Raw genomic sequence first — 23,548 nt, 5'->3', positions numbered from 1 at the left:
CATCTCGGTCTCTAACACAGATCAGACTCCCTCCCCGCCAAATGCCATTAGCATCTCAGCCTTGGAGTTCTCTTCGTGGTGCAGCGGAAACAAATCCGACTAGTATCCATGAGGATGCAGGTTCGATCCCTGGCCTTGCTCAGTGGGTTAAGGATCTGGCATTGCCATGAGCTGTGGTGTAGGTGGCAGATGTGGCTCAGATCTGGCGTTGCTGTGGCTGTGACACAGGCCTGCAGCTGCAGCTCTGACTGGGCCCCCTAGCCTGGGAATTTCCATATGCTGCAGGTGACCCTAAAAAGCAAAAAAAAAAAAAAATCTCAGCCTAGCCTCAGTGGACTTTCACTTGTAAAACCACCAGGCTGGCACAGCCTAACCCTCTGCATGTGGCTGATACGACCTGCCAATGGAGGGGTGAGACCTCAGGAAAAGGACTTGGATTCTCAGCAATTGTTCTTTCATTAAAATCGAATCTTGACTACCTTCTCTAAACTGGTAAAAAATACAAGTTTGCAGGTAGAACTTCTTTCATTTTTTATTTTTCGCTTCTGATTCAGAATTTAATAAGGTAGGATTTCTTTCTCTTTTTTTTGTCTTTTTGCCTTTTCTAGGGCCACTTCTGCGGCATATGGAGGTTCCCAGGCTAGGGGTCGAATCAGAGCTGTAGCCGCAGGCCTACACCACAGACACAGCAATGTGGGATCCAAGCCATATCTGCGACCTACACCACAGCTCAGGGCAATGCCGGATCCTTAACCAACTGAGTGAGGCCAGGGATTGAACCCGCAACCTCATGGTTCCTAGTTGGATTCGTTAACCACTGCGCCACGACGGGAACTCCTAGGATTTCTAATTTAGCACCAAATTAAGTACTTGGTTACTTAAACTGAGGCCTCAGAGCCTGGGTTGCGGATTCAGACAGACCTAGTGGCTCTGCCACCTAATGGCTGGGTTTCCTTGAACCTGGCTATGTTCTCAAATTCTCTAAGTCTCAGTTTTCTTATCTATAAAATGGGGATGATGATATTATTTACATTTCTTTATCTATATATTTTTACAGGAAATTATTAAGAAGTTTTTTTTTTTTCAGGGCTGCACCTGCTACATAAAGAAGTTCCCAGGCTAGGGGTCAAATCGGAGCTTCAGCTGCTGGCCTAAGCCACAGCCACAGCAATCCCAGATCTGAGCTGTGTCTGTGACCTACACCATGGCTCACGGTAACACAGGATCCTTAACCCACTGACCAAGGGCAGGGATCAAACCTGCGTCCTTATGGATACTTGTTGGCTTTGCTACCACTGAGCTACCACGGGAACGCCTGCATTTTGTTTTGTTTGGCCATACCTGTAGCACGCCAAAGATTCCAGGCCAGGGATGGGACCTATGCCACAGCAGTGACAACGTCAGATGCTTAACCTGCTGAGCCACCAGGGAACTCCTCTGGTGCATTCTGTAAAGTGTTCCATGATAAAAAAGCACTTTTGCCACCCCCTGTCCTCATCTGTCTTTGTTCAAACATGTTCTGTCCAAATAAAGGTCACCAAAGCCACTCACCTGGCCTTGGATTTCTTATTTGCAGTGCTTTCAAAGGATGACGCATCCACTTGGATCTCATCTTCGTCCTGCAGAGCCGCATCCAAGGCGGCCTGGACTTTGGGGGCAATGGCAGGGCCCTCGTAGTCTCTGGTGGTCCGGCTGGGCATGTCCAGCTCTAACAGCATGATGTTTTCTGCCTGCAGAAGCAGAGCCAAGATTAGCTAGGACAGCCTCCAATCAGACAAAGAGCCCATGCAATCTAAACCCAAGAACAGAACTGCAAGCTGCTTGCTCCTCAGAGGCTACAAAAGGGCCTGCCTAGAAGAAGGGATGTAGTTTTATCACATTTTCCCTGGTGCACTTACAGATTATTTTCATTTTCTCCTCTATTTTCCCTTTAAAAACAAAACAAAAAACAAAATAATGGGAGTTCCCGTCATGGCTCAGCAGTAACGAACCCAACTAGTATCCATGAGGACGCAGGTTCGATCCCTGGCCTTGCTCAGTGGGTTAAGGATCCAGCGTTGCTGTGGCTGTGGCGTAGACAGGCAGCTACAGCTCTGATTCAACCCCTAGCCTGCGAACTTCCATATACCGCTGGTGTGTCCCTAAAGAGACAACAACAAAAAAACCTTAAAAAAACCAACAATGGAGTTCCCGTCGTGGCGCAGTGGTTAACGAATCCGACTAGGAACCATGAGGTTGCGGGTTCGGTCCCTGCCCTTGCTCAGTGGGTTAATGATCCGGTGTTGCCGTGAGCTGTGGTGTAGGTTGCAGACGCGACTCGGATCCCGCGTTGCTGTGGCTCTGGCGTAGGCCGGTGGCTACAGCTCCGATTCAACCCCTAGCCTGGGAACCTCCATATGCCGCGGGAGCGGCCCAAGAAATAGCAACAACAACAACAACAAAAGACAAAAAGACAAAAACAAACAAACAAACAAACAAAAAAACCAACAATGAATATATATTCTACCCTAAGGAGAATAATGAGGGGAAAATAAATAATAAATTAAGGAAAACCGATTTATTGCAGATAATGTGAAAATATTAAAAAAAATACACAGAAGAAAATAGTAGTCACTAATAATTCTTACCACCTACAGCAGCTTTGATGAATATTGTGGTTGCAGAGGGAAAAACACAGGTGTGTGTGTGTGTGTGTGTGTGTGAAGGGGGGTGTGTGGCAGCATATGTGCTTATTACCACATTAACTCAGGGAGTTTCTGGTATGGTTCAGTGAGTTAAGGACCCAATGTTGTCCCTATGAGAATGTGGCCTTGATGCCTTGCCTGGCTCAGTGGGTTAAGTATCCGGCATTGCTGCAAGCTGTGGCGGAGGGTCCAGATGCAACTCAGGTCCGGTGCTGCTGTGGCTGTGGCATTGGCTTTAGCTGCAGCTCCAATTCAACCCCTGGCCCAGGAACTTCCACATGCCTCAGGAGCAACCATAAAAGGAAAAAAAAAAAAAAAAAAAAAGACAGAGAGAGACTGGGCTCTGCCTCACAACTGGCCTTGTGGATCGATTCCTCCCCTGGTGAGCCTCTTCCTGGCTCCTAAACCCCAAACTGAGAGTGAGGAGGGAAGAACACCCATGGTTCCACGTCTTCCCTTCTAGCTCCTGCCATTCAGTGGACTTCAAGTCCTTGGACCCCACAGAGGGCACAAGGTGCTCCAGGTGGGAGAAGGTGCGGGGAGAGAACAGTGCCTCCATTTGCCAGGGTTATAAATTGAGACACTACGTAACATTTCTCTTAATGGATCGGGTCCACTGCTGAAAATCATCTGAGAGCCACTGCTTTAAATTCTACCTTTGAATTGGGTTAGCCCCCTGGAAACCCACATATTTGATTTGCAGGCTTTAAAATCATGTTTTTTGGCTTAAGACATGAAATAACCAGCAAGACATGCACCCTCTGAAACTGCTAGAAGAATGCCTCTGAGGATCCTGGCTGACATATCACCCGTCTTGCACTATAGAAACCACACCTCATACATCTTCTGCTTTTGTTTTCTTTATTTAAAATAACTCAATGCCAGGAAGAACAGTGCCTGAGGAGCTAATGAATCCTAATCTGTTTTGCTCTGGTTGCTAAGGGAGACTCAAAAACATTTAAAATTTTTAAATGAAAATCTTTCATTATAACAATAATATGGGTTCCCCATTGATAGCTACGAAATATGGATAAGCAAAAAGAAGAAAATTTAAATTGAGTGCATTTGCATTAACCAGAGATAACCAGTTTACAGACTGCACCAGACTTTTTTTACCCATATAATAGACTTTTAGAACCAATTGTTCTACAACTTAACAATACATGTGTCTCCTGGTTCATCCACTTACCAGCTACCTGACCTTTAAACCACAGGACTGCATAGAGTGGGTGGGAGGGTCAATCAGAGAAAGCAGAAAGCACTGAGTTGAGTGCTTAGAACATGGCAGGTGCTTAGAAACAGAAGCCTGTATGGTATTTTTATTGTAAAATATGATTAGGTCATTAAATAGCCATCAATTATGTCACTTCAAATAACTACATGACTCACACACATCATGTTAAATGGAAGTACTGTAAGTTCTTTGACACGTCTCCAATTACAACCTATCTATGTTCTCTCTCTTTTTTAAGGCTGAACCCCCAGCATATGGAGGTTCTCAAGCTAGGGATCTAATCGGAGCTACAGCTGCCGGCCTATGCCATAGCCACAGCAATGCCAGATCTGAGCCCGCATAGGCGACCTACACCACAGCTCATGGCAACGCTGGATCCCCGACCCACTAAGCAAGGTCAGGGACCAAACTTGCATCCTCATGGATACTAGCTGGATTCATTTCCACTGAGCCACAATGGGAACTCCCTACATTCTTTCCTATCTCCCCACAAAGCCCTTCTGAAGCTCATTTTTAATATTTACTGGCCCCTTGGACAGCATGTGTGTACTCTCCTCCTTAAGCTAGTCCTGACTTTCTTCTTCTTTTTTTTTTTTTTTTGTCTTTTTGCTATTTCTTGGGCCGCACCCGTGGCATATGGAGGTTCCCAGGCTAGGGGTTGAATCAGAGCTGTAGCCACCAGCCTACACCACAGCCACAGCAACGTGGAGATCTGAGCCACATCTGCGACCTACACCACAGCTCACGGCAATGCTGGATCCTTAACCCACTGAGCAAGGCCAGGGATCGAACCCGCAACCTCATGGCTCCTAGTTGGATTCGCTAACCACTGAGCCACAATGGGAACTCCGGTCCTGACTTTCCATATCTCATTCTCTTTTACCACTTGCCTTATTATTTGTTCTTGTTCTTTGTTATTTACTAATTATATTTATTATTTGTTTAATCGTTATTCATATAAATGTCCTCAGGTACCTCTGGAAAGAGGATATAAACTGCAACTTTGCAGATCTGTACCTAAGGGTTTACAAAAACCCCAACTCCTTTCAAAGAGAGAGGAGAGAAACACAAGCACAATCTTCTCACCCTGTACCGTGCCTCTGGACGAATCATCATGGACATTCTTGCATGCTGGCTCAGTGGTCTCTTGTATCCCACAGCTGAGACTGGCCGCTTCATCATCTGCTGATTCCTGGAAATGGACTGCAGTGGTCAAAGCCCTGGCTAGCGTGTTTCCCACAGTCTCCAGACCGGTACTGCGGAACCAGCACTCAGAAACCCCTGAGCCTGCTTCACCTACAACCTGAAGCTAGTGACTCCCTGGACTGAGGGCTGACATGTAAATGGGGCGGGAGCTGCTTATATTTTCTGCTTGAGTTGCTTTCTGATTCAAATGTGAGCATCACACAGCTTTTAAGTGGGAAAGGCTCTGAGTTATCACCCAGTCCTTAGATAGCAGGCACGAAGCCTTGCTGTCGACACTCCCCACCCAGGCATTCTTGGCGTCTCCCATCTTTCGAGCAGGACCCAGACATAGACTGAGAATCCTTCTCCACGCTGTGTCAGACGGACACATAAGAAAACATCTAGGTACTGCCCCTAGCATGTCTCACTTGACAGCTAGGGAAGCTGAAAAGCAAGCACTTGGGAAAGTTCACTGGGATAAAGTCTCCCAATTCCTAATACCATGTACCTCATCACCAAACTTTCACCTCACGAATTTATGGCAGCCACAAAGTCAGAGCTGCAAGTGGTCCCAATTTTCAATGAATCAAACCCGTGGTCTTTCCATACCCCCCTGGCCAAGTCTAGCTTATCAATATTCTTTTCCTCTTCCCCACCTTAAAGTCCAGAGTGACTTACTCCAGTCTGGTTATAGGATGTAATTTCCAATGATCTTCCTCTTCATCAAAGAAGGATCTATTCATAATTTTACTTTTCTCTTCCAGAGGGATGAAGTTTTCTATGATAAGATGCCTGTAAGAGCACACATACGTGGGTGAATAGATAGAGAAAGAATATGAATGGAGTGTTGGCTCTCTGGTCCCACGTGTAGTTAAGTAACAGGTAAGAGTTGTCACTCAGTAGACATTTACTGAGCAGGTACTACGGGCCTACTATCCTACAAAGAGCTGGGAGACAGACACAAACGGCACTTGGTCCCTCCGCGAGACAGAGACACTCTTGGGTAAGCTGACAGTGGTGTGTCCTAGGAATATGGAAAGGTCACTTGGGCCCAAGGAGAAGCAACCTGAGGCGATGAAAGGACTGTAGAGGGAGGCAATGCCTGGGCCGTGATGGAGAGTACATGTGCTAATTGAAGTGTCTTCTGGAGGCCGCTGCTGCCGCTAACCCAGCTCATTAACTTCCAGAATGTTGCAAACAGATCAGAAATTAAACTGCCTTCCTCCAATCCTATGTATTGTTGCCCAAGGTAGAAAACGTCACATTCTAATCATCAGAATAAAGAGCAGTACAAGAGAGATTTCAGGCCCTTAGACCACTGAGATTGCAAACCACTCCTGAGAAGAGAATCAGCCTGGGCAGTGCCCAGGGAACACGGCAGACAATGAAATTGGAACACACGGGGTTGTGTCTCTCCATGGTGATGACTAGCTCCTGCCACCCCTCTATGTTCGCTCTTTCAAAACCTCCGGACAGAACAATGCCAAAGGGGTGCTAATGTGGGAGAGACACAAAACAAACATCATAGAGGCGTAGGGCACTCTTTGAAACAGGCTGACTCACTGTTTATTCAAAAGATATAAGTAAGAGGCATACAATGAAAATGGCTTCCTTAAAGAAAAAATATTTTGGAGAGATGAAACTGCCTCTTTGACTTTTTTCTTTTCTTTCTTCCTCTTCCTTCCTTTTTTCTTTTTTTCTTTTTTTTGCTTTTTAGAGCTGCAAGTGAGGTACATGGAAATTCCTGGGCTAGGGATCAAATTGGAGCTGTAGCTGCAGGCCTACGCCACAGCCACAGCAACGCCAGGTTAGAGCCACATCTGCAACCCACGCCACAGCCTGAGGCAATGCTGGATCCTTAACCCGCTGAGTGAGGCCAGGGATCAACCTGCATCCTCATGGATCTTATGTTGGGTTCTTAACCTGCTGAGCCACAACGGGACCTTCACATGGGATATTTCTATAGGCTATCTTCCCTACCTTTTCAACAAGTCAACTATAAAAAAAAGTTTTTAAAAGGAAAAGGGATTGCTCCAGATTAAAATAAGCTTAAGAAGGGATTGAGGTAGGGAAGGATTGGGAGTTTGGGGTTAGCAAAGGTAAATTATTATCTATAGGATGGATAAACAAGGTCTTACCATAGAGCTCAGGGAACTATATTCAATATCCTGTGATACACCATAATGGAAAAGAATGTAAAAAAGAACATATAGGAGTTTCCATCATGGTGCAGCGGAAACGAATCTGACTAGCAACCATGAAGTTGTGAGTTCAATCCCGGGCCTCGCTCAGTGGGTTAAGGATCCAGTGTTGCCGTGAGCTGTGGTGTAGTTCGGAGACGTGGCTCGGATCCTGTGTCGCTGTGGCTGTAGTGTAGGCTGGCAGTTGTAGCTCTGATTTGACCCCTAGCCTGGGAACTTCCATATGCCATGGGTTTGGCCCTAAAAAAAAAAGAAGAAAGAAAAAGAATATATATATGTACATCAAAAATTAATACAACATTGTAAATCGACTATCCTTCAATAACTTTTTGTTAAAAAGAAAAGAAAAATAAAATAACCTTAAGAGACATAATAACCAAATGCAATATGTGGGTCTGATGTAGATCTTCATATGAATAAACCAAGAAAAATCTGAATCTGGAGAGAGTATGAGATAATACTAAGAAACTTAATTTTGTTAAATGGAAAGATATTATTATATAGACAAAAAAATCAATTTTATTTTTTATATACTAGCAATAAACATCCTGAAAATAAAGAAAACAAGTTCATATACAATCGCATAAAAAAATACTTAAGGAGTTCCCATTGTGGTTCAGCAGTAACGAACCCCACTAGTATCCATGAAGATGAGGGTTCGATCCCTGGCCTCATTCAATGGGTTAAGGATCCAACGTTGCCGTGAGCTGTGGTGTAGGCTGGCAGCTACAGCTCTGATGGACCCCTGGTCTGGAAACTTCCTAAAAAGTGCAGGCCTAAAAAGAAGAAAAAAAAAAAAAGAAAAAAGAAAACCCCAAAAATCAAAAAAAGGTGCAATCCTAAAAAGACAAAAAAAAAAAACCCTAAAAAACCAAAAAACCCCAATTATGTATAAATCTAACAAAAGAGCTACAGGTGCAGTCCTAAAAAGACAAAAACAAAAACACAACCAAAAAACCCTCAACTTAGGTATAAATCTAACAAAAGAGCTACAGAGACTGTGCATTGAAAACCATCAACATTCTTGAAAGAAAATAAAGAAGATATAAATAAAAGGAAAGACATCCCATGCTCACTAATCAGAATACTTAACACTGCTTTTGGTTGTTTTTTTTTTGTCTTTTTAAGGCCAAACCCAAGGCATATGGAGGTTCCCAGGCTAGGGGTCGAATTGGAGCTGTAGCCAGTGGCCTACACCACAGCCATAGCAAGGCAGGAGCCAAGCCTCATCTGTGACCTCCACAACAGCTCATGGCAATGCTGGATCTTTAATCCACTGAGCGAGGCCAGGATGGAAACTGCATCCTCATGGATGCAAGTAAGATTCATTTCCACTGAGCCATGACAGGAACTACCAGAATACTTCATGACAAAACTCTCCAAATTGCTCTATAGAGTCAAGACAGTCCTATCAAAATTCCAACTGGCTTTTTGCAGGAACTGACAAGCCAATCTTTATACGGACAAAAAAATAAAAATAAAAAAAGGAGTTCCTGTCATGACATAGCGGAAACGAATCCGACCAGAACCATGAGGTTACCGGTTCGATCCCTGGCCTTGCTCAGTGGGTTAAGGATCCAGCATTGCCGTGAGCTGTGGTGTAGATTGCAGACGTGGCTCCCATCTGGTGTGGCTGTGGCTGTGGCATAGGCTGGCAGCTGTAGCTCCGATTAGACCCCTAGTCTGGGAACCTCCATATGCCATGGTGTGGCACTAAAAAAGACCAAAAAACAAAAAAAACCACCTTTTTGTGGAAATGCAAGGGACCTTAAATAGCCAGAAAGAGTCTTATTTTTTTTTTTATCTGCACCCAAGGCATGCAGAAGTTCCTGGGCTGGGGACTGAACCTGTACCACAGCAGTAACAACACCAGATCCTTGACCTACTGAGCCATCAAGGAACTCCTGCTAGAAAGACTCTTGAAGAACAAAGTTGGAGGCCTCACACTTACTCATTTCAAAACTTACTACAAAGCTACAGCAATCAAGACACTGTGGTACCTGGATAAGGATAGCCATGTAGCTCGATGGAACAGTACTGAGAGTTCAGAAATAAACCCTTGCATTTATGGTCAACATTTATGATTTTCAACAAGGATACAAAAACAATAAGAGAAGAACCTTTTCAACAAATGGTTCTGAGACAACTGGATATTCACATGCAAAAGAATGCATTTGGAACCACTTAAGAAATTAACTTAAAATGGATCATAGACCTAAATGCAAGACCTAAAACTATCAGACTCTTAGATGACCTAAGAGAATTGAAAATGTCAGTCTACAATAAATCTTGTAGGCAAGTGTTCACAGCAGCATTAGTCACAATAGCTAAAAAGTAGAAACAACCCACGTGTCCATCACTGATGAATGGATAACTAAAATGTGAACTATCCACACAAAACAATACTGTTCACCATTAAAAAAAAAAAAAATGAAGTGCTAATATGCTATAACGTGGCTGACCCCTGAAAACATCATATTAATTGAGAGAAACCAATAACAAAAGATCACATATTGCTAATTCCATTTATGTGAAATGTCCAGAATAGGCAAATTTAAGGAGACAGAAAATAGATTTAGTAGTTATTTAGGCTGGGGGAGAAGTGACTGCTGATTGGTACAGGGTTTCTGTGGGTGATGATGAGAGAGGATGCACGAATGTTCTAAAATTAGATTGTGGTGATGGTTTTAAAATGCTATAAATAAATATATATCTATGACTTTAAAATAGGTGAATGGTATAGTGTATGAATTATATCTCAATAAAGCTTTTTTTTGGGGGGGGGCACACCAGTGGCACGTGCAAGTTCCTGAGACAGGGATCAAATCCTCACCACTGCAGTAACCAGAGCCACAGCAGGGACAATGCCAGATCCTAAACCCTCTGAGCCATAAGGGAACTCTAATTAAGCTTTTTAACAACAGCATTGTGGTCATGTATGTAAGTATACAGGAGTGAGATAACATGAGGTAAGATTTACTTTAAAATATTTTCATGAGGTAGAGGACAAAAGATTGTTTATCATTGAAACTGGGTGACAGGGAGTTCCTGTCGTGGTGCAGCAAAACAAATCTGACTAGAAATCATGAGGTTGCAGGTTTGATCCCTGGCCTTGCTCAGTGGATTAAGGATCTGGCGTTGCTGTGAGCTGTGGTGTAGGTTGCAGATGCGGCTTGGATCTGGTGTTGCTGTGGCTTCCATTTGACCCCTAGCCTGGGAACCTCCATATGCTGTGGGTGTAGCCCTAAAAAAAAAAATGCAAAAAAAAAGAAAAAAAAAAGGAAAGAAAGAAAGAAACTGGGTAATAGGTATTTGGGTGTTCATTATACCATTCAGAAAATTCTAGTTAATAAAAGATTCCCTTTTATCCATAGATAGAAGCCTTCTTTAAAGAATTCCAGAAGACAAGAGTGGAAGGAAACCTGAAAGTCATCTGGTGAAGATACTTAGTTAACAGATGGGATCCAGAAATAGAAAATAACTTTCTTAGGAATAAACAAAAGACAGACAGGGTGGCAAGAGATGGGCTGGAGAGAAGCAGGCAGGGGCCCTGTCCTCATGGGCATGTTTCTTACTTAACCAACAACAATCCAGCAAGTAGCTAGGGGTGGCATGGAAAGCCTAGAACTCACTTGAGTTTCAGCTCCCTTGTGAGCTCATTCTGCGTCTGTTCCAGCTCCTGCCGCTCCTTGATGTGCTCTTCCTGGAGGTCGTGGATTTCTGCCTTCACTGCCTGAAGCTTGGAGAAGAGCTGGAACCAACAAGAGGTGGGTGAGGAGGGCGGGCCCCTAGACAGCAGTTTCTCCCTTTGCCCCAAGCCTCAAGGCACCTCTGCCTGGCCTCATTCCTTTCATACCTTTTTGAGTTTCTTGGTCTTGATGTCCACCTCTTGCTGCAGTGAGCTGTAGGTCTCTTTCAGTTCCAGGGTCTCCTCATCTCGGCTTTCCATCTGTTGCTGGATTTCTCTTTCTCGACGTTTCTGAGCAACATCACAAAATGGATCATTGTGCCTAGTGGACAATGTCTACACGAGGCCATGGGGCCAGGAGGGGCTGACACACCTGCTTCTGTTCCCTTTGAAGAGTCTAATACAAGAGATACTGGCTGTGTCATGTTAACGCACCTCCCCCCACCCCATTCTCTCCCCAAAGGAAGGAAAAGTTACCTGCTCTGCAATTTCCTGCCGTTTCTGCTCCAGGATTTTCTGCTGTTCGTTTGTATGATCTACTATATTTTTTCCTCCGACAAGCAGCTTACTCTCCATGGCCTTTGGGAGAAAAAAGTCAAATCCATCTTGTGAACGGTCTCCCTCAGAACACGGGGAAGCTTGTGAAAGAAGGAACCTGGGACTGAGCAAAAGGGTTTGAACCCTGGGAGAAATTATACTGTGTTCAGCTGTGCCCTTCTCGACCCTGGGGTGGGGCTGAGACAGCTTCCGGGGGGGCTTTACCTAAAGAAACACTGAACATACAGCTTCTCCAGACTTATATGAATTTCAGCTTTCTTTTAAACAAAAAATGGGGGCTTTGTACCAAGTATTGACCCCGCTTAGAACCTACTAAGCACCTTCTGCATGCCAGGTACCGGGGATGCAACTGTGAAAACACATCACAAAGCTGAGAGTCCACGAAGGGACATGGGCAAGTAAGCAGACTCTTACCATGTGGAATCGGGTCCCACATGAGGAAAAGACAGAGTCATGAGGAGAGAGGCACACAGGAGGGAGAGAAGCCAGGCTTTTGGAGGGAGTCAGGGAAAGCGATTGTCTCAAGGGACAGCTATGCAGAGTATGGACGGAAAAATAGGAATTAGCTAAGAAAGAATGTTTGAGAGGGTAAGGTAGGGAGTAGTGACACGAGAAAGCTGGCAAAGCCATCAGGAGTCAGTGCAAAACCCTCAAAGCTCCAAAGGCAGACTAAGCTTGCTCCTGAGAGCCACAGGAGCCGCTGACGTGTCCTCTGAGCGTTAGGGTACACAATCAGATTTGTGTGGTAGAAACATAACTCCCCTGCAAAGGGCAAGCTGCTGGAGGGGAAGCAGCCAGGAGGCCGTTTCAAGGTTCTAAGGGTCCAGGCCTGGGCTAGGGCAGCAGAGGTTGGGGAGAGCAAAGCGGCTGGGACCCAGAGGGCCTGATGAGGCAGGACTCAGAGGCCTTGGGTCTGACGGGCCCAAAGGGAGAGGGAGTGGCAGCTGGCGACGCTAACTTCTAGGAGTCTGGCGAGACTGAGAAAAAGAAGGCAGGAGCAGGCTCGGGGTGGCCACGGGCATCTCTCTGGAAATGTCTGATAGGCAGAAGCTGTTGGGCTTGTATGTTAGGAGGTAGCTCTGGGCTGAGCATAAAGACCGAAAGCCTTCAGCATTTAGACGGTGGCTAAAAGCCAGGGGAAAGATTTGCACCTGAAAAGCATGGAATCCCAAAACTCACTTTGCCTTTATTTTTATGGTTTATTTATTTATTTAGGGCCACACCCACAGCGTACGGAGGTTCCCAGGCTAGGGGGCGAATCAGCCTACACTACAACCACAGCCATGCCAGATCCGAGCTGCATCTGCGACCTGCCGCATCTGCGACCTGCTGTGTCTACTCACAGCAATGCCGGATCCTTAACCCACTGACTGAGGCCAGGGATCAAACCCACCTCCTCCTGGATACTAGTTGGATTCGTTACCGCTGCGCCACAATGGGAGCTGCTCACCTTGCTTTCAAGAAACTTTTTAAAAGCCACCTTACTTTTAAGAAACTCCTACCCCTGCTGCCATGTTTCGGGAAGCCCCAGAGATTTGCCTCTTGTCTCAAAACAAAGGGCAGAACTGATTACTAACCCTCCCACATACACACTCCCTTCCAGCTCTAAATTCCTTTTGTCCTATGATTTTTACAGCACCGAGGGACTGAGAAAGACAAATGTAATGTTATTCTCCCCTAAATAAAACATATAAGAGATTCAGTGACCTTGAAGTGATGCTGAGTCTTGCCACACTCAGCTTCTGAGAGTTGCCCAAATGCCCCAAGTTGTTTAGAGAGTCTAGGTGTTCCTGGGCTTGAATAACAGATGTGATCTTAGAGAACATGAATATCAAACCTGGGCACAGCCAGTTACACAAGGGCAGGGGTGAGGAGGGGTGAAGTGACACAGCCCATAGTTAAGCCTCTCCCTGGAACACGTCACCTCCTAAATGTGTTGTGTATGACTCCATTTTCGCAGCAGGTCTTGAAAGTCCCAGAAAGGACCCCTCCCTGCCTCTGAAGTAAAATAGGACCCAGCTCTGTGAAAGGGCTACTGTGATGCCACAGGTAAACAAAGCACGGCTTCATACAGTGGGGGATGGGGAGGTAAGAAAGAGATCACTTGTCACTTTTACGTGAACAAACATAGATACGTTTTAGAGTAGAAATCAACATTTGCGTAAATTCAATAAGCTAGAGCCCAACACTTCAAAGGAATTCTGGACTGTGCCCAAGCAGTGGTCATCCTCAGATTTCCAGGGCCAGCTCTGCACTCTCCTTTGCCCAGAGCCCAGGCTCCCCAGTGGAACAGTAACCTACCACCAGAAAGAAGACTTGACACAAGGGGCGCCTCCATGCTCTAGAATATACTCAGCCATCAGCAAATGGGGGTCGGAGGCTGGGGAAAGGGATTGACTGCAAGAGAGCATCTAGAGAGGCCGATGGAATTGTTCTGTATCTTTTATAATCGGGGACACCGCATATTAAAACCACAATGAGATACCATTTTCCACCTATCGGGCAGACAAAAATTCACAAGTGTTGTTACAGATGAGGAACAACCGGGACTTACACCCTCTAATTCACACGGTCACATTAGAAAGTGACCTGTCATCGTCTAGTGAAGTTGAAGCTACACACACCCTAGGACCTGATGGAGTCACACAAGAAACTCTCGTGTACACAATTGTTTTTCCAGAGCCAAGTACAAGGACGTTCACGCCGCCCCCCAAAAAAAGGAAACAACTTACACTATCAGGAAAATGGAATACATGGAATTCTCAGAACAGTAACAATGAGTGAATCACAGCTCCAGACGTCAATATGGAAAAAGCTCATTAACATAACATGGAGCAAATAAAAGCAGATCACAGCCGTGGGATTCCACTTATATAAAAGCAAAAATTATGTGCAACTAAAATTATCTTCTATCAGAGATATATATGCAATTGGGAAAGTTATAAAGAAAAGCAAGGAAATAATAAACACCAAATCCAAGATAATGGTTACCTCTGGGAGAGGGGAGGGCCACAAAGGGCTTGTAAAGATATGGATGCCGTTCTATTTCTTATGCTGGGGGCGGGGGTGGGGGTACGTGGGTATTGATTTTACTGCTATTGAAGAAATGCTGTTTTTCTTCATGCAGTTCATCTCAGCAAATGATTCTTGGGCACTGGATAGCACAAAACCTACAGAGATGTCATCCCTCTTACCATTTCTTTGATCAAACAAAAGAATTTGAGAGGAAAATAAGCACGGGCCTGAGGCAGGGTACAGCACCTTGATTTTGGCACCCAGCATCTCGGCGGCATCCTTCTCTCGCCTCAGATCCTCCATCTTTTTCTCCTTCTCCTTCAGCAGCCTCATCTTCTCCTCTGCAACCAGGCTGTGGTCCTCGACAATGGCCCGCTTCTCGATCTCCAGTTTCTCTTGCTGTTCCCGCCAGTAATCGTCCTTATCGTCCCCTTCTTCCTCACCCTCTTCTCCCTCCTCCTCCTCCTCTTCCCCACCCCCACTGCCACCACCACCTTCCCTCCGCTTCTCCCGCCTCTTCCTTCTGCCAATGGACCGTTTTTCGAGCTGGGCCTTGAGCCGAGCAATCTCTTCCTGGAATTCTCGAAGGAGGGCATCCTTAGGGTCCTCGTTGACCCTTGGTTTGTTCTTAATGTTTTTGGCACGGTTGGCATATCTCAGAGTGGTCAGAGTCTCTTCTACATTGTAAGAGGCAGGCCCCACATTGGCTACCATCACCGTTTTGGCGTTGCCACCAAGAGAATCCTGGAGGAGCCTGGTAAGCTTTGAGTCCCGGTATGGAATGTGTGTGCTTTTGCCATCCACCAGGGCAGAGATGACATTACCCAAGGCTGAAAGGGACAGGTTGATCTTGGTCGCTTCCTTCAATCTTTCCCCTTGAGCACCGGTCTTGGCCTGCCGTTCACTGCCGGCAAGATCTACAAGGTTCAATTTCCCAACCCGGATATGGTTTTCTCCATCGAGGCCCACCTCACTGCACTCGATGGTGATGACAAAAATTGCATGAGAACGGGAACTGTGCTCGTTCATGTTGGTCGCACCAACAGAACGGTTCTGGTTCCCCACATTCATCACGTGCTCTATTTCCTTCACGCTCTTGGTGACAAAGGAAGACAGGTCCTTCACGTACACTCCAGTGTCAGGCCGCTCTTTGAGCTCAAGTCTTTTGGTCTGATCCTTTGAGAGCAGATCTCGGATCTCCTCTTGGTAGATCTCTAAGTAAGAAGCCCTGACCAGGTACTGTTGATTCTGGGATCGAGAGATATGGGTGAAGATGTGATCAAACGAGTTAGGGATGACCCCTCTTTTTTCAGGGTCGCCCCGGACTCCTTCCATCGTGTAGGTTTTCCCAGTCCCAGTCTGTCCATAGGCAAAGATTGTCCCATTGAAACCCTGCAGGACAGAGTCCACCAGCGGTCGGAACGTCTCATCATAAAGTTCAAACTGCTTGGCGTTCCAGTCGTAGACGGCGTCAAAGGTGAAGGTCTTGGGCATTTCATGGGCCACTCCCCTGGGGTTCTTCACAGATACCTGCCCCAGCTTCACGTCCACATCCACCACTTTGTCGTACGAAGCAGCCTTCTCCTTGCCATTCATGGGCCGACAGCGAACCACCACCCGGACTGACTCTGAACTTTTCAACTTGGACATGATGAGCTTTGACCAAGTCAATCTTAAGGGCTACGAATCCAAAAATTATTCAGGATCCTAGGGTCCTAGGGAGAGAAAAAAAAGTAAGCAACGATAGTAGAGTTGTCCCTGGGGGCTGCGAATAGCAGCTGACACACCCAAGTCACCTCCATCTTGCTCACCTTCTGATGACGGCTGCACTTAATAACCTTATTACACTGGGTATTTCCTCATGGGATCCCAACCAACTTGAAGGGTAAAAATAACAACTCTAGTCCATCAACAGTGTTAACTAGCCTGTCCTCCCTTCTACCAGTGTTTTATCTTCTACTACAGGTTGAGGTAGCTGGAAATTTTATGAATGCCTAGGTGATCTTATATGCTGCTGAACTACTACAACCTCTGCATAGAGCAATTTGGAACAATCTATCTAAATTTAAAATACACATCCCTTTTGATCTATCAGTTGTGTTTCTAAGAACTTATCCTACAGAGAGAAGGATATCTGTGTTGTGGCATCACTTGTGGTAGTGATAAATTGTGGGCAATCCCTAATCCCCATCAAGAGGGGCTGATTAAATACATTTAATATCCTTAACATATACAGTGGAATCCTGTGCAGTTACTAAAAAGAATGTGCTAATCTAAACATAATCCTAGGAGTTCCCATTGTGGCTCAGTGGTTAATGAACCCGACTAGTATTCATGAGGACCCAGGTTCAATCCCTGGCCTCGCTCAGTGGGTGAGGGATCTGGTGTTGCCATGAGCTGTGGTATAGGTGGAAGACAAGGCTTGGATCCGGCGTTGCTGTGGCTGTGGTGTAGGCTGGCAGTTACAGCTCTGATTGGACCCCTAGCCTGGGAACTTCCATATGCCTCTGGTGTGGCCCTAAAAAGACAAAAAGACAAAAAAAAAAAAGATAAAAAAATAGGAATTCCCATCATGGCTCAGTGGTTAACGAATCCAACCAGGAACCATGAGGTTGCAGGTTCAATCCCTGGCCTTGCTCAGTGGGTTAAGGATCTAGTGTTGCCTTGAGCTGTGGCGTAGGTCGCAGATGCGGCTCAGATCCCACGTTGCTCTGGCTGTGGTGTAGGCCAGCAGCTATAGCTCTGATTTGACCCCTAGCCTGGGAACCTACATATGCCACAGGTGTGGCCCTAAAAAGACAAAAAAAAAAAAAAGATAAAAAAATTAAAGTTATAAAAAAAATGTAATCCTAGACATGGAGTTCCCACAGGATGGGTGGCATCTCTGCTGCACTGGGACGCGGGTTTGATCTGGTAGGTTAAGGGAACTCCATGTGCTGTGGGGCAGCCAAAAAAGGAAAATAAAAAATAAATGTAATCCTACCCCAAGATATGTTGCTAAGCGAATAACAAAGATGAGGAACAGAGTGTGTGGTATAATTCACAGTCTGTAAGAAGGGGGGGCGAATGCTAAGGCTGCCAGTTCTCATGTTTACATATATACGTCTAACATTGCAGCATGCGTCTCAAACTACCTCAAACGAGGTAGTTCCCTGGCCAGGGATCAAACCCAAGCCACAGCAGTGGCAATGTCAAATCCTTAACCACTAGGCCACCAGGGAACTCCAGATTTAAGATATTTTTAAGGAAAAACAAAAAAGAAAACTTCATTTGGTGCTGAAAAATTCAGAAAGCAAAAGAAAGGATGATTAAATGGGTCCTTTGAGAAGGAGCAGCGACCAAGCAGATCAGAGCAAAGAGGGACATATGAGGACCTTAAACTCCTAAAAACCTCAGTGCAAGGGTTTTTTTAAACAATAGGACATACACCCGGTTCTTGGGTTCAAAAGGTCCTTTGGTGACAGGTCTCTCTCCTTTACCTGTTCTCTAGCCACCTAGTTCCCTGCTTATAAGGCAAGTGTTATTAGATTTTTAATCTTCCTGAACGAGTTTATGCATAACAAGCAAAGATGTATTAATACTTACCCTCTCTCTTTTCACACAAGCACACTCTGTCACACACAGTAACATGCAGTGTCCTGCATCTCGCTTTTTTTCACTAAACAAACTATCTTGGAGTTTGTTCCCCTCAGTAAATGCAGAGCTGCCTTATTTATGACAGCAAGAAAATATCCCCCTGCATGGAAGCATCATAATTTATTCAACCACTACCCTGGCACTTAAGCTGTTTCTGAGATTTTACTGTGAGAAACCTAGGATCACATCCTTTCATGTGTGAGAAAACCAATCTGTAAGGATAAATTTCTAGAAGTGCAATTGCTGGAGCACAGGCTATATGCATCTGTAATTTCAATAGATACTTAGAACGGTGATGACAGCATTCTTTTCAGTTGCGAGAATGAGCTATTCCCTGCCAACAAAAGGTAGGAAAATGTGAAGCAGTGATGGGACACTCTAGGCATATATGCTGCAGATTAATACAAATAGAGTCAATATGTTCCCCCACTGATCTCTCATAAAAAATTGTTCTGCCTCTAAGCACATGATACATGAAAATTTATTTTTCATACTTCTTCTAGTTGTTACATGCAATAAAATAATGTCAAGAATGAAGAACCAGAAGACTTCTTATCTTCTCTGAACTCGCTGTCTGTAAAATCTGTAAAATAGGGAGCATTCGCCTTCATTTGGGATGACTGTGAGACTCCAAGACACTTTCAAAGGTGGAAGTACTTTGTGACCTTACAGAAAGGTGGATTAAAATTAATTACTACAGTTTCATCCAAAACCCTTTGAAAGATCAAAGGGTCATTCCAGAGATTACTGAGAGCCCTGATTTTATGTAATATATATCACTCTATTAACATTCTCTGCTGTTCAATTTGTACTCATCATCCGTAAAAAAAAAAAAAAAGAGGTCATTGAGATCCAAACATCTAATCAATGTTCAATTAGAAGTAAATCTCAAGCCATTTAAAGAAAACCATGTAAAAGACAGTCCTTTAGGAGTTCCCATCATAGTGCAGTGGAAATGAATCTGACTAGGAAACATGAGGTCTCAGGTTCGATCCCTGGCCTCGTTCAGTGGGTCAAGAATGTGGTGTTGCCGTGAGCAGTGGTGTAGGTGGTAGATGTGGATCAGATCCCGAGTTGCTGTGGCTGTGGTGTAGGCTGGCAGCTACAGCTCTGATTCGACCCCTAGCCTGGGAACCTCCATATGCCGCAGGTGTGGCCCTAAAAAAAAAAAAAAAAGGCAGCCTTTCATTCATCACCCTCTAGATGCTACTAGAATTTTGCCAGATGTTTCAAACCAGATGTCAGAATGGCTTGTTTACTATATCTCCTTTTCTTTCCCAGGGGAATGGCCCGGGAACTACAGCTGTTGCTGATCCTTTGCCTGTTGCTCCCTCTGTTTCAACAGAGGCCTATGAAAGCTGTGAAGGTGCCATGCCCTATAGCCTCATTTGGGGAGGCCTCTGCTGCAGTGCATGGGACAGACAAGACCCTTGACTTGAAGGAGTAAGAAAGAGAGTGGGTGGGAAACAGATCGTTGGTGACGATCGATTCTTCTGCATTATATACCCGGGAAAAGGCTGAGCTGCCCAGTTTTTACCTATCAAAACAATGTGGCCCCAAGCCTGTTTAATTTAAAAAAAAAAAAAAAAAAAAAGACTGAAGTAGGCTTTGTGGGGGTTTTTTGTTGGCTTTTTAGGGCCACACTTGTGGCATATGGAGGTTCCCAGGCTAGGAGTTGAATCGAAGCTGTAGCTGCTTGCCTACACCACAGCCACAGCAACAGCGGATTGGAGCTGCGTCTGTGACCTACATCATAGCTCACAGCAAGAGCAGATCCTTAACCCACTGACCGAGGCCAGGGATCGAACCTGAGTCCTCATGGATACTAGTTGGATTTGCTACTGCTGAGCCATGACAGGCACTCCCACAGTAGACCTGCTTACAGATCTTGATGTTCAGCTGCTTCTGTTATCACCCCATATATGTTTGAGCTCTCCAAAACAATAAAAAAGGGATGATAACGATCTACGATAATCTTAAAACATCTTTTAAAAATAAGGAATTCCCATAGCCTGAGTCCCATTAATTAAATCTTCTTGACTCGGGACACAGAACACCATTTCTTTTCTGAACTCACTGAGCTTGACTAAACTGGTCATGTACTGTTGACATATTATTTCAGGAAGATGGACTAATTTAATTTCCTGTCACCAGGGGTTAAAATCTTGCTGTGGGTCCTCCTCAAAGGAGAGGGTTTTCTTGGAAGGATGCCCTGATACTCTTTCTTTACTTTATTACCTTCCTCCTTCTTCTGGCCAGTCTAATTGCAGCAATAAATCTTTAGAGGAACTCACAGCATTGCCAGGAAAGAAGGAACCACTGGTCAGCAGCTCAGCACCTTCATCCTAAATACCTTTTCTGCTAAAACTTGTCATTGCAATGTTAACAACCACTATCTGAATGGCTACTACATGTGAAAAACTTCATCTCTTTTGTCCACTGAGCTATCAGGTGCACATTTCTCACAGGAGCCACTCTCTTCTAGAATCTTCCATGTTCGGATTCACACACCCTCACCTTGCTGAGCTGTCATGGAGTCCACCGCAAATTCTAGAACTAGATGTGGACTGGATTCTGAGTAACTATTGGTTTCCTGTTGAGATTCTAGGACAGATGTCAGAAACTGGTCACATTCTACCTGAAGCACTTTATTTGACCCAACTCTTGTTTACTTTTTATTTATTTATTTATTTTTGTCTTTTTTTGCCATTTTCTTGGGCCGCATATGGAGGTTCCCAGACTAGGGGTCGAATCGGAGCTGTAGCCACCGGCCTACACCAGAGCCACAGCAACGCGGGATCCGAGCCGCGTCTGCAACCTACACCACAGCTCACGGTTCCTAGTCGGGTTCGTTAACCACTGTGCCACGACGGGAACTCCCCCAACTCTTGTTTAAAAAACAAAACAAAGAGTTCTCTTGTGGTGCAATGGGTTACAGATCCAGCATTGTCACTGCAATGGCTTGGGTTGCTGCTTTGGCATGGGTTGAATCCCTAGCCTGGAAATTTTCATATGCTGTGGGTGCAGCCAAAAATTAATTAATTAATTAATTAAAACAAAATAAACCCCTTAGCAATTCCACCTTTATATGTGTGAATGGTAAAAAAACAACAAGAACAACAACAACAAAAAAACCCAGTGTTCCCGTCATGGCTGAGCAGAAACAAATCTAACTAGTACCCATGAGGACACAGGTTTGATCCCTGGCCTTGCTCAGTGGGTTAAGGATTTGGCATTGCCATGAGCTGTGGTGTGCATCACAGATGCAGCTCCGATCCCACGTTGCTATGGCTGTGGTGCAGGCCAGCAGCTACAGCTTTCGATTCAACCCCTAGCTTGGGAACCGCCATATGCCACCTGTGGCCCTAAAAAGTAAAAAAACCAGCAACAAAAGAAACTTTTGCACATGTGCATGCAGGAGGAAACACACACAAGGATGCCTCTTGCAACATTGTTAAAATAGTAGAAAACCGGAAATAACCTAACCACCTATTTATGGAGGAACTGGAAAATAAAATACGGTATATCTATATTACAGATAATATACTGTTCAGTAGTGTAAAGCAATAAATTAGAGCAAGGGTCAGCAAATTTGGCTCAAGCTTTTTTTTTTTTTTTTTTTTTTTTTGCTCTTTAGGGCTGCACCTGTGGCATATGGAGGTCCCGAGGCTAGGGGTCTAATCGGAGCTACAGCTGCCAGCCTACACCACAGCCACAGCAACGTAGCATCTGAGCCACAACTGCAACCTACACCACAGTTCACAGCAACACCAGATTCTTAACCCACTGTGCGAGGCCAGGGATCAAACTTGCGGCCTCATGGTTCCTCATTGGATTCACTTCCACTGCGCCACCACGGGAACTCCTATAAATAACGTTTTATTAGAACACAGCATATCTCTTTGTTTATGTATTACCTATGGCTGTGATAGCTATGGCCCACGAAAGCTAAATATACCTAAAATATTTACTACCTGATCTTTCACAGAAAACTTGTGCCAATCCTGAATTAGAGTTATATATATTTACATGGATTAATAAACAGGTTGAGAGAAAAAGCAAGCTACAGAGTGATGATTATGCCTGAAAACCTAGAAAACAGTTCTTATTCTGGCTCAGCAGGTTAAGAACCTGACATGGTGTCCATGAGGATGTGGGTTTGATCCCTGGTCTTGCTCAGTGGGTTAAGAATCTGGCATTGCTGCAAGCCATGGTGTATGCTGAGGACGCAGCTCAGATCCAGTGCTGCTGTAGCTGTGGCGTAAGCCTGCAACGACAGCTCCAATTCAACCCCTAGCCTGGGAATTTCCATATGCTGCAGGTGTGGCCCTAAAAAGAAAAAATAATAAAAATAAAAATAAATAAATATAAAAACCTAGAAAACAATATGGTGCTCACGGACTTGCATTTATATACACATAATTATTTTTAAAATGGTATAGAAGGGGATACAACAATTTATGATAGTGGCAGCCCAAACAGGGCAGGGTAAACTGTAGAGAATGGAACAAAAAATATGAAGAATTTTTCAATTTTAGCTGTAATTTTTTTCTTTTTTCCTTTTTTTTTTTTTTTTTTTTTTTTTTTTGCTTTTTAGAGCCAAACTCATGGCATATGGAGGTTCCCAGACTAGGGGTTAAATCTACAGCTGCTGGCCTACACCACACCACAGCAACACCAGATCCGAGCCGTGTCTGCGACATACATCACAGCTCATGGCAATGCCGGGTGCCTAGGTTAAGCCAGGGTTAAGCCAGGGATCGAACCTGAAAACTCATGTTTCCTAGTCAAATTCATTTCTGCTGCGCCATGATGGGAACTCCCATATCTGTAATATTTTATCATTTTTCTTAAAAAAAAAAAAATGAAATGGGGAGTTCCTGTTGTGGCTCAGTGGTGAACGAACCCGACTAGCATCCATGAGGACGCAGGTTCGATCCCTAGGCTCACTTAAGAAAGGCCTGCCATGCTAGTCCACCTTGCTACATTTTTTTCCTTTTTTAGCTTCCCCCATGGCATATGGAAGTTCCTGGGCCAGCGATTGACTCCGAGCCCTAACTGTGACCTTAACCTACTGCACCAGGCTAGGGATCGAACTGGTGCCTTCATAGAGACAAGCTGGGAGTTCCCGTCGTGGCGCAGTGGTTAACGAATCCGACTAGGAACCATGAGGTTGCAGGTTCGACCCCTGCCCTTGCTCAGTGGGTTAAAGGATCTGGTGTTGCTGTGAGCTGTGGTGTAGGTTGCAGACTCGGCTCGGATCCCGCGGTGCTGTGGCTCTGGTGTAGGCCGATTCGACCCCTAGCCTAGCAACCTCCATATGCCACAGGAGTGGCTCAAGAAAAAC

General features: G+C 44.9%; 1 protein-coding gene across 16 annotated transcripts in view; it reads right to left on the bottom strand.

Annotated features, from left to right (window-relative positions):
- The window catches only part of KIF3B (kinesin family member 3B), a 50,604-nt gene that overhangs the window by 6,827 nt on the left and 20,229 nt on the right, over positions 1 to 23,548 (bottom strand). For 3 of the 16 annotated variants that reach the window (XM_085003534.1, XM_021077423.2, XM_021077424.2), the window contains 7 exons: positions 14,812 to 16,280; positions 11,470 to 11,571; positions 11,161 to 11,283; positions 10,937 to 11,055; positions 5,782 to 5,895; positions 5,005 to 5,110; positions 1,552 to 1,730 (listed from right to left, as the gene is read on the bottom strand). In XM_085003534.1, the coding sequence (XP_084859660.1) occupies positions 1,552 to 1,730; positions 5,005 to 5,110; positions 5,782 to 5,895; positions 10,937 to 11,055; positions 11,161 to 11,283; positions 11,470 to 11,571; positions 14,812 to 16,215 (2,147 nt within the window). In that variant the 5' untranslated portion in view covers positions 16,216 to 16,280. Of the gene's footprint in view, positions 1 to 1,213; positions 1,731 to 5,004; positions 5,111 to 5,781; positions 5,896 to 6,758; positions 8,464 to 8,898; positions 11,056 to 11,160; positions 11,284 to 11,469; positions 11,572 to 12,814; positions 16,921 to 18,772; positions 18,909 to 23,548 lie in introns of those variants that run through there. The other 13 variants (XR_014832155.1, XR_014832160.1, XR_014832158.1 and 10 more) reach the window with 11 other exon arrangements.

This window comes from Sus scrofa, chromosome 17 (genome assembly GCF_054392235.1).
Source record: "Sus scrofa isolate SSC_HxYL_T2T_F1_AM1 chromosome 17, Sscrofa_HxYL_maternal_Yorkshire_Landrace_v2.0, whole genome shotgun sequence".
NCBI classification, from domain to species: Eukaryota; Metazoa; Chordata; class Mammalia; order Artiodactyla; family Suidae; genus Sus; species Sus scrofa.
The sequence above is the reverse complement of the archived record's forward strand: the minus strand, read 5'-3'. Positions and strand labels throughout refer to the sequence as shown.